The following is a 12,062-nucleotide window of genomic DNA, read 5'->3' on the forward strand; positions in this document are numbered from 1 at the left end:
ATCTCTCTCGGGCGTGTGCTATTGCATCCCTCTCAATGTACACTTATCACCCTGGCCCCCAAAAAATCCCAATTTCATTTTAAAATAAAAATAAAACTCAAAAAGTGGTCACTTTCTAAACTCTGACTATCATCTCTTTGAAGTTGAAAGCTTACTTCGGAACTAGAGACACTTCCAGATTAATTGTTTCCTGAGAGCCTTGTGCTCCACATGGGAACAGGTGGAAAGACAATTTGGACAATGTCCAGCGATGGTCAAGGGCCAATTAGTTATAATGAACTTGTATGAGAACAAGGACTGAGAAACAGAAAACCGAAGTTATACGAGATTCCTCCAGGGCCAGATGGCTCCAAGAAGAAAAAATACAAAAAAAATAAAAGGCTCACATATGAAATATATGGATTTAATGCCTGTAAGGAGAATGTTTGAGGCTGAAAAGTAGATACAAGAACAAACATTAAAAAGTCCAAATGAAAATCAGCTTTGGAAATTGAGAACTTGGTTGCAGTTTGATCTCTAATCACTACGCATGTTCAGAAAGAATAAAAGACTATAAACACAGGATACCCATACCCTGGTCTTGGATGCAAAGTTTCTTCTAGGGTGTCTTTGTGTCTGACTAGATTTGTTGACAAGATGCAGAATGCCAGGCAGCTGGGAAGGGGCTCTCTGCACCTTTATATCTTACTTGATGAGGCTGGTCTTTAGCTATGAAGAAAGCAGCTTCTCAAATTGCCAAGTGGCAGGCCTATCTCTACTATAAAAACTACACGGGGAGATTAGTCAGTAGGTGCCTTTGAGTTAAATGGGAGGCATCTGCATTAAAACGTATTGACTTCTTTACTGTTGAGAGATAATAACAGTCTATTTTCTCAGAGAAAAGGGCCTGAAAATAAGGCTTCACTGCTGATAAGTCAGGTGGCGTGTGGACCAGGGAAAGCTGCTCTTTTTACAGAAAGACACTCTTTGTTCTGTTTGCTTCTGGTGTTGGTACTAGGAATTTTGATTACAACAAAGAGCTTCTGTGAACTGTAAATTTAGTTAGAAATCGATCCAGACACACACTTGGCTTAGTCATCAGTGCTGAGCTGGCTGCCAGGTGGCCACTGGCAAACAGAGACGGCTGAACACCTGATCAGGGGGATGCTATATTTGAACACAGAAAATGATTAGAATAAGAGAAAGGGCGACATAGTAAGTGCTAATTGCATTGTTTTAAACTAGCAAAGTTTTTCCTTCTATTTTTGTTATTACTACTAACTTTTTAAAATAATTTCAGCAAAGCCCGAGGGTTTTGATCAATGACAGGGATGAGAAGATACCAGGGTTTCATTGATTCAAAGACATATATATTTTTCGCAGTTTAACAGCTCTATAAAATTGATGGCATCTATTTGATGAAATAAATAATAGTTACTAAGACAACTGAGAATTTGTATCATGGACTCTGCTAAGAATTTTATATGTATTTACTTTAAATTACCTATGAGGTAAGCACTATGACTGCTTCCTTTGTAGGGGTGAAGAAACAAAAATATAGAGAGGTTCAGTGACTTGCTTAAGGTCACACAGCTTGAGCCAGGGGCCAAATTTAGGCAGTGTAAGTCCAGTGCATGTACCCAGCCACTAAGACATTGTTAGCTAAATGAGCAGACGTCCCCGAGTGGCAGGTGGGTTTGGACCCAATCTGAAGCTATGTGCCTCGGGAAGTGGGTAATGACTGCCCTACCTGCACCCCCAGTCCTAGAGTATCAGGAGACTCACTTTGGAATGGTAAATGTAGCCATTCAGTACGCGCCGCCCCCCCCGCCCGCCAAGGGAGTCAATTTGGTTTATACAGCTCAGATATACAAAAGTTGTTACTGCTTTTTATTTCATGAACTCACTCATTTTTCTCATTCCATTATATAAAACACCATAACTTGTTCAAAGTTAAATTTTGTTTTTCTATCTTTTGTGGCTCGTGTGTCAAAAATATTTAAAAACGGAGGCTTTTCCCTCATCTATTGTATTCTTCAACTTCTCATAAGAGATGAAAACCGATCTCTGTCATCCTCCACTTGCTTACTTTAGGAAGATGGAGGAGCCACTTCCAAGAAAAACCTAGTAATTCAAATGTGGCAAACACACAAAACAAATCAGTGGTAGGAGGGTGTAGGTGTAGGGGTGTGTGTGTGTGTGTGTGTGTGTGTGTGTGTGTGTTTGTGTTTGGTTTCTTGTTTGTGTCTGTGTAGTGTCCTAATGAATAGTCACCGTCATGAGTTAACACATAAATTATAAATGAATTGAAAGCAGGTTTGACAAGTGGTTTTACATTATGAAAGCTGGCAGGTTTACAAAACATGTAGCAATGACAGCTATCTGCGTACAAATGTACTTTGGCGCACATGGTCAAATACACCAAGAGGCTTTTCCTAGGGAAAATAGAAATGTTTTCTTTGTGGTCATTGCTTTGATGACAGACAACTTTTTGCCTTCTATGGAGAAATACAATGTTTACCATTGGGAATGAAGAAATGTCTATGGAGAAAAGGAATGCATTCCTAGCATGTCATAGGAAAACCACTGCGTGTTCCAAGGGATAGTCATGCCATGCAAATGGATAAGTATGACATTTTCACAGAAACTTTTGATATAAATATTATTCTAGTTGGAGACTCAGGTTTCTAGACTCTATAATCAGGGCATGGTAAGATTCAAACAGTAAAAGATGTAGGTCTCTAGAGCAGGCCAATTAAGGCACACTGTTCTTCTAATGACAAGAGGGAATACATTGGTGACCTGGTTCAACCACATACTAGGTTCGTCACCCTGGACAAGTCATGCTTTTCTTAGCCTCTTGTTCCTGACCTCTAGGATGAGATGACTCAACTCTGAGGTCTATTCCAACTCTTAACATTTAAAAACATGATCTAAGCAATAATTGTAAATGTCTCTATATGTCTTGGCACTGTCTCAATATATTTTATGATTCATGAATAATATATCTTTACCTCTCTCACTAGAGTGTTGTGAATACCCTAACTTCATAGACAAAAGTGCCGCATACATAATTCTATTAAAAGAGAAGGACAGGACTCTGATATCTGAAAAGTTTCAGATAAGAAGCTCTTTACCACCTGACAGGCACGAGACGTGAAAGCATTGCCATGAGCACAGTAAGAAACTCTCAGCACATTGGGATGCTAACTGGTGGAGGGCATGTGAGCGACGAGATCAAAGATCATCCAACTCCAGGGATGGCAGCAAAGATGTTGGGACTGGACTTTGTGATGGGAACAGAACACGTCCAGCCTTCTGGGAACCAGTTTCTTGCCCCTCTCCGATCCCCACAGAAAAGACTGCTCTTCAGAGTAGTGATACTATGTGTGCTTAAGATACTACTGCTAAAAGAGTTCATCAAAGATTTGAAGCCAGATGTTTGATAACTATTCATGACTATGCAATGTCATGGCAGGATGGACTGTGTCCAAAGGGTAATCTATAAGTCAGCCATTGGGAAATCTGGAAGAAAAGTTGCTCTTGGAGCTGTTTGAAAAGGGAGTTATTTTCTTCACCTACACCACAAAATGTATAAAATCTAATAACGTGCCTGAAATAGATGATGTGATCTAAGGGATTATTTCCATGGGAAACTGTAACTTGAAAACCAAACTGGGAGCTAGTTTTACATATTCTCTAGCTGTAAGTTTTCTTGCTAGTGACCACCAGGCAACCATTGTGTCAGGGTCTTGTCCAATGGGGGTGGAGTGAATCCACACAGTCAACAGTGTATTAACCCTACGTCTAGAAAATAAGGAACTCATCTACATAACTGAGGAAGAAGGCTGCTTCTGTCTTATACACTCACATTACAAAGGACAGGTGTGCCAATGTGCAGAAGTCAGTACATCTCTACTTATAACAGTGCTATTTGCACACTTGTAGGTAATTTGAGCATGTGTGTTCTTAAACTAAGAACTGCTTCATAATCCCCTAATTCTTCTTCCTCTCCCCAGGTTCTCTGTTTCTCTTTCCATTATATACATCAATGACAAGTTACCTTCCTAAGAAACCACTTTGTAAGTATGCTCTGTATTCTCATATCATACTCTGAAAAACCTTTTATCATAGGATTGATTTTACTGCAATTTTTCATTGAAATGCTTTGTTCAGTGAAAGGGTAAATTACTTGAGGATAGCTATTGTAGGAACTTAATACTTTATTAACTTATTAAGACTACATGATACTTTATTAATAACTTAGTATAATTATCTCTCTACAAAAATCTTTCTTTGGCACACTATATAAAAATAGTTTAACTTTTAGCTACAATTTATTGAGCCCCTTAACATATGTATATACATACATATAGATGTATAAATAATACACACACACACACACACACATCACATATGTGTCCTGGAATTTATACACATATGCACACATATTCCATATCCCCTAATTCTCATAGCAACACACGTTACGCATGAGAAACATTCATAGGAATATATAACTATGTGAGGCTACACCATATACTGTGTTTAATTCAAAATACAATCTGCCTGGGTATAAATCCCATGTCCTATCTAACACTCTCCCTCCCCTCTCCCACACTGGTGAGTCTGGCACTGAAAGCTCCTGACAATTCTTGGCCTTTATTGTCCAAATTCATTTCACCCAACTTCCCACCATAAACAATTTGCTCCGTCATCACAAGCCTACTTAGCAGTTAAAATGCAGACACACATTCAGTAGGTTTAGGACAGTGCCCTGAATTCTGCATTCCCAGCAAGCTCTCAGGAGATACCAATGCTTTTGGTCTGTAGTTCATACTTTGAAGAGGAAAGTAACACAGATTTCTTTTCCTACTTACCTTTGACCCTTCCCTTGACAAAATGCTCCTCACTCCTTTTCTTCCTAGTTCCACTAACACTACCACTTTTTCTTTAATACCTTCCCCAGTTCTTCACCACTCTCTGACCTTTACTAAATCCCAGCAGGATTCCATTACTATTTAGGATTAGCTCCTTGTTTTTCTTCATCTTATTTTTTTACGTTTATCCATTTTGGCCTACTAGACATCCTGGAAGAACATATTTCTTATAACTGCTATATCCCTTCCACACGTAGCATAGTGCTTTTCTGTGGTAATATGTGGATCACTGTCAGTTCATCCTTCCAGTTCAGAGCCTCTTTCCAGAGTACTTTCCTCTCTCCAATCCAAGGAAGGAGTCAGGTCTAGATGGGCGCGCTGTTAGCAGGGGTGTCCTAATGTGTGTCTCCACAACAAATGAGTGAGTTGCAGTTAAAAGTTTGTTCTCTGGAATTTGGAATTGGACTGGCAAGAAAAAAATGTCTCTTTTTTGGAGGGGGGCCTCTATGTGAATAAAAGTATTATCTGAATCATATTTTATATATGCAAATGAGAGAAGTAAGAAAGTGGCCTGTACAGGAGGAAAAATGAAGCTAGCCCAGAGAAACACAAAGGTGAGAGTTCCAGAGATGATGACCAGAAATCTTAACAGTCTTCTAGGTCCTGGTAACAGTTCTTAAAGCACCCTTGTACTGTTGGCCTTATTAAAAATAAATTTATAATAAGTAATTTATAATTAAAATGAACTCCCCTTTGTTCTCCCTGATGCAAATTATGGGCTGTAGTTACTTACAACCAATCTAACATAAATAGGATTTATGTATATAATGTTAATAATGACAATGCTAACTGTGATGCCTGCCAAATGAATCTCACATACTGGCTTATCAGCCATTTCAGTAAATGGTGAAATCAAGATTGGATAATGTAATACATTATCCTAAACCAATGATGGTTCTCAAACTGAAGTCCTCAGATCACCTACACCAAAGTCACCTGAAGTACTCTTTCAAAATGGATATTCCCAGTGAGAAATTAGTTCCAAACTGTATATCTAATAAGGAGTTACTAACCAAATATATAAAGAACTCATACAACTCAATAGCAAATAAGCAAACAATTTGATTTAAAAATGGGCAAAGGAACTGAATAGATGTTTTTCCAAAGAAGACGCACAAATGGCCAACAGGTCCATGAAAAGATGCTCAACATCACTAATCATCAGGGAAATGCAAATCAAAAGCACAACGAGATATCACACCAGTTAGACAGGCTGTCATCAAAAAGACAAGAAATAAGTATTGGCAAGGATGTGGAGAACAGGAACCCTTGAGCACTGTTGGTGGGAATATAAATTGGTGCTGTCCTTATGAAAAATAGTACAGATGTTTCTCTAAAAGTTACAGTGGAGCTACCATATGATTTAGTAACCCACTTCTGTGCATATAACCAAAGAAAACAACATCACTATCTTAAAATGATATTGTACCTCCACGCCTACTACAGCATTATTTATAATAGCTTAGCCATGGAAACAACCTAATGTGTACTGCTGGATGAATGGATCAAAACAGTATCATATATATACAATGAAATTATTCAGTCATAAACAGTAGGAAATTCTGCCATTTACACACACATGAATGGACCATGTGGACATAATAATCCAGACAAAGAAAGACAAATACTGTATGACCTCACATATATGTGCAATGTAGAAAAACACAAAAAACTGAACTCATAGAAACAGAAAACAGAAGGGTGGTTGCTAGAAGCAGGGGGTTAGAGGTGTGGGAAATGGGTAAAGGTGGTCAAAACATATAAAATTCCATTTACAAGATAAGTAAGTCCTGGGATGTAATGGACACTGATGAAAAGTGTTAATAATACTATATTGTATATGTGAAAATTGCTGAGAGAGATTTTAACAGTTCTCATCACAAGAAAAAAAATCATAATGATGTAAGTTGATATACATTAACTAAACTTACTGTACTAATCATTTTGCAATATATACATACGGCCAATCATTATGTTGTATACCCTAAACTAATACAATTTTATATGTCAATTACGTTTCAATAAAACTGGGGGAAAATAAATAAAATGGATGTTCCTGGTTACCACAGCTGACCTACTGAATGAGCATTTCCGGCACTGGGAACAGAAATCAGTTTTAATTAGGTTTCCAGATGTCCATGGGCATTAGCAAAGACTTTGTTTGGCAAGACCTATACATACTATTCTGACTAAGTCTGAAAATTCACCACCTAAAGCATTGACTTTGACAGGGACACCGACTTTAAGGAGGACTTTATTCCCTGCATTCTAGATGCCATCCTCAAATTCTGGCTGCTTACATTCCAGTAGGATTTTGCAGTCTCATATCACAAAATGAAAACCCAAAGTATTCGTCAAGACCTTCAAGATGCACTTATACTCATTTCTCAGGTCCCTTCTTCCATCTATCGTGGAATCCAAAGTCTGAGCCCAGTCTTCTTGACAGTAAAGGAATTCTCTCACATGATCTAATAATGCTGTTCTACAATTTCATCCCACTTCCTCCTATTCTGACCTCAGATCAGTGCTAACAGCTTTTGTACCTTTAATCTGTTTTAGTCTTAGGATAACAAATCTAGCTTCGTGCATCTTGAGAGGTCAGAGTAAACATTAATCTATAGTGATTCTGACAAAATAATGAGATGTTTGAAAGTAATGTGACTTGTCTTTCCTTCAGTTTCTTCATTGAAAATAAGTAAAGAAATGTATTCATACTTATTTGGATAATAATATGTAACTTTTTCAAAGTATTGCTCTGTGACCTAAAATATTATGCAGAGGCCTATTATCACAAATGAACACAACACTTAAATAACTCCTTCATGGCTGTTAAAGCACAGTAGATTCAATTCATGCCCAGGGAGCTTTAATCACAGATCATGGTCATGACAAAGGGTAGAGACAGTGTAGGCTATCATGGCAATGGCCACTGGGGGAATTTTTAACGGGAGCATTGCCAGCATGCGGTTCTCATAACTACTTTCAAGGAGCACTTCTGATCTAATGGCTAAATGAGTATCATTACAGGATATTTATATGTAGCATTTCTGGAGAATTTCATATGTAAAGGCCAGCCATTGTAGACAGTGCACACAACTGAAATTGCTAGAGTGATGCAAATATTGTCAACAGTTTTAAGCGATATTGATAGTGAATTAGTGGCTTATTAACGGGTTAAGCTATTAAATTTTAATGACTCCTTATGATACTCATAATCACAAATAAAGTATTATAGGGCAACTATGAAGAAAATATCACATAGCAAAGCAATGAGAAGAATCCTGATAATGATAAAGAGCAGGTTGCAGAGGAGAACACTGGTTGGTGAAAACTGACACTTCACTAAGTTTGTAAGCTGCCCCAGGTGGCATTCCTCATATGTATTATTTTTTTCCCCTTAAAACTCAATTTGCAGCCTTAATCCCCAAGTCAAAATCTACAAAAACTGCTTTAAAGAATATTGCTCTAAGTTTAAAAGAGCCATTACAGCCGAGAGAAAGAACAAGGGAAAAATAAGGAGACCTTCTGATAAAATAAAACATTTCATAATCCAAGGTGAGTTTCATAAAATTGAGAATGTTCTCCTGAATACTTGGAACAGAATAAAAAAATACAATTTAAACGATGAGCACAAACAAACAAACAAATACTACCCCTAAACAAATAAACATTAAAAAACTCAAACAAAACGAACAAACAAAAAATTGGACAAAATCCCTTTTGTGTTCTATCAGATATTTGACAGAGATGTTGGAGTATTCTAATTGAATAAAAGGCTATCCAGCTCTCTAGTGTGGAAGCACAAGGGGCTACAGTTATGTTTTGCTTAGCCAGTACAGTAATTTAAAATAATCAAAAGTGGAAGAGTTGAAGACTTGAGAAAGTTCATGCAAATATCCAGATTGCCACAGGCCTCACTACTCCTCATTCTCTTACACGGAGCTTCTGCCTATGTTAATAACCCTCTTGCCATATGACGCTGGGGCTCCCCTGAGAGGATCTCACAACATGTGAGAGGGCAGGTTGTTAGAGCTGGTAGGGACGGACAGATCATCTTGTCCAACGTCCTCACTTAAGGTTAACACAACAGAAACCAAGAGAGGTAACAGAGATGTGTTTTAAGATGCCAAGTCATCAGCAGAAACTCTCTGGTAGACTTTGGGCTGCTCAGGCACTCAACAACCTTTTGTCGTGTGGCACAACTGCAAGATTTTAGTTGTACCTGGCAATCTTATGCTAAGTTAAACAAGGCCTAAAAGAATAATGTTCGGTTATCCATAATTCATGAATTGGCTTTAATATGGGTTCCTGTTCCTTGGGAATACAAGAAATAACCAGTTTTACAACTTCCTGCTTGACAAAAGCCACAATACACACACACACACACACACACACACACACCCACACACACACACACTAAGACTTTCAATTCACTTGCACAAAGCACTTTTGCTATTCTGAAATTTTAACAGACCATTCAGTTCACCATTACTTCATAACAGGTTAGTTTCTGAGAACATATGACTATCTTAATGTTAAAACAGCACTATTTTAGACGGAAGGATAAAGTCATGCACAGGTACTCAATCGTTACAACACAATTAAGAGTCCTGAGAAAGCCACTGCTCCCTGTAGTCTCTCTTTCTCGGTGAGGATTATCACCAGGAATCAGTGCACTTGGCCCCCATTTGGTACACTGGGAAGCTTATTAATTCAGAACATTCCATGAATGTAAGACCAGAAAAGATAAATCAACTTCTCAAGTAACACTGAACACACGTAACATATTAAACATCTTTTAAAAGTATAACCACTGTATTTGATTGTACAGAGACTTTTGAGTTGGCTACTTGTTACAAAGTTTTAGGTCAGATTATAAGTCACACTGAAAAGAAAAGGCACCGATAAAGTTAATTCTCAAGAATATGGTCCCAAAGAAGAGATTACTGTCAAGTACCAACACACCGACTTACCTCATATTCCTGGGAAAACTTCAGGTTGTCATTTGCTTTCAACCTTTCAATATGATCTGCAAGTTCCAAGATAGGTATTGGAGGGTGACTAGCCATACCTAGTGAGAGGAAAGAAGAAACACATTTGAAAACCAATAAAAGTGATGCTAATAATTCCAAAATATAGAAAATGCTATAGTTAGAAATGGCCTGAAAAATGTGTGAGTAGTAAGGATGTTTATGTGAGGAAGCAGGCAGATAGTTTGGTTACTCAAAGCAGGACATGCTCTGAAGAATGAATTTTGTAGCCAAATGAAAAGTCACCCAGCACAGTCCCCATACTAACACTCCTGGTGTAAAAGAAAGCGTTATTGTGCTATGAACCGATGCGGTTAGCTAGTGGAGAAAACTGACAGTCAGGCTTGATGTCAACTTCTGCTTTGAGTAATGACTATTATGTCATTTCAAACTCCTTCTCCTGCACTGTGTGAAATGGAAATTGTGTGGAATTAAATGGTGTAAAGTGAACTAAGAAAACGGACACTGAGAAGGCCTAAAAGGGAAAGAGGAGTAGCTTGATAGGAAACATAAAGTGACTTATGCATAATCAAGGAAAACTAACTTGACGAATGAAGGTTACCAGGGTAACCGGAATCATCTGAACCTGCAAAGGAAATGATGGTGTAAATAAAACAAAATAGAACGAGTTTGTAAAAATAAAATAAAATAATGGAATGTATAGTCTGATATACTTTTTAAAAGGACTAATAAAAATGCAGCAACTTTTTACAGGATTCACTTATACATTGTGACTCGATGTAGATCGCTTTAATACTTCACAAATCTGTAGGTGACTGACATTCACATGCAAACATGGGCGCAAAGAATAGCATGCACCACAGCTCATAGATGATAATCACTGATGACAAAATCAGACACCAAACTAAGTTGCAAAAATGTTTCCACTAGCAGCAGATTGTAGAAGCTGGGGTTGTGACCTCCTGGGCATTGACAAATGGCCCGCACTTAAGGCTTTGTGGTATTTTACCTATGTTCCATTACTCGACCCCCAGTAAACCTACAATCTACCCCAGGTGTAAACATCTTTGTCCACTCATGCGAAATGAATTTAGGGAAGTGAGCAAATGGTGAGAGAACCAGGAGGGGAAAAGGTGAAAAAGAAAGAAAGCAGTGGCGGGAGTGGGGAGGTGGTGGTGGTGGTGGCAAGTCCAGTGTAGTTCAGTCTGCCAGCTGAAGAATATCACGGATTCAATTCAAAATAATCCACTGCTAATTTTGACGATCCCCGAGTCTTTCCAATGTTTTCTGACCTTTTCGTATGATTTGCATTGTATTTCTTTCAGATTCATTTTTTAAGAGTAACATGAGAGAGAACCTGCCGACTCATGTCTTATCGATACACATTCCAACTGGCTAGAAACACCTGAACTAGCATGCCCCCAGGGGAGCCTCAGAAGCAGACAGAGAGTGAGAGAGGGGCTCAAACTGGAAGCCATGTTGACAGTCGGCTGTCCCAGGGACTCCTGGGAGGGTGTTAGCCTGTGGAACGGTGACCATTAAGTCAACATGACATGTGGTTACTTGATGGGCATTTTAGAAATTATGCCATTATTGAAAGTCACCCAGCAAGTTCCTTTATCGCAAATGCCAAATTATCAATCGTTCTGGCAAGTTACATGGAGAACTATTTTGATTCTTCTAGATCATGATTGTAGCACAGTGTCCTCAATTTTGGTGTTGTAGCATGTTTGGCCACGAAGGACTGCTTCCAGTTAGTTAAAATCTTAACAGCAGGCTCAATAAAAATGAGTAGGTTCAGAAGTAGAATTTGTTGCTGATGTAATTACGCATTTGGGCCAAAATGTGGGAGCCCGTTTCTGGAACTTCCCCATATAGAAGATAGCATTGCACTAATTTACATTCTGTGGAGGGCAGGGGTGGGTGACAGTGGTCTGGTAATTAAAGGGATCTTATCCAGGTGAGGCACCCCCGGTGGCAAGAATGGAGATGCAAAGGCACGAGAGACTCTAGGCTTGTCCGGAAATGGGAATGGAATAACGTGAACATCCATTGCAGTGCTTTAACAGAGAAAATAACAGAGACAAAGATGTTTAGACCTTTTCGAGCGAATCGTGGGAGAGAGTTATTATCATATATGGACTGAGTGGTGGTT

General features: G+C 38.5%; 1 protein-coding gene across 1 annotated transcript in view; it reads right to left on the reverse strand.

Moving 5' to 3' along the window:
* The window catches only part of PTPRD (protein tyrosine phosphatase receptor type D), a 496,562-nt gene that overhangs the window by 100,336 nt on the left and 384,164 nt on the right, over positions 1 to 12,062 (reverse strand). Inside the window, exons 22-23 of the mRNA XM_079789612.1 lie at positions 10,491 to 10,532; positions 9,890 to 9,987 (exon numbers count right to left, since the gene is read on the reverse strand). Of these exons, the coding sequence (XP_079645738.1) occupies positions 9,890 to 9,987; positions 10,491 to 10,532 (140 nt within the window). The remainder of the gene's footprint in view (positions 1 to 9,889; positions 9,988 to 10,490; positions 10,533 to 12,062) is intronic.

The sequence above is a fragment of the Cnephaeus nilssonii genome (genome assembly GCF_951640355.1).
Source record: "Cnephaeus nilssonii genome assembly, chromosome: 14".
NCBI lineage: Eukaryota > Metazoa > Chordata > Mammalia > Chiroptera > Vespertilionidae > Cnephaeus > Cnephaeus nilssonii.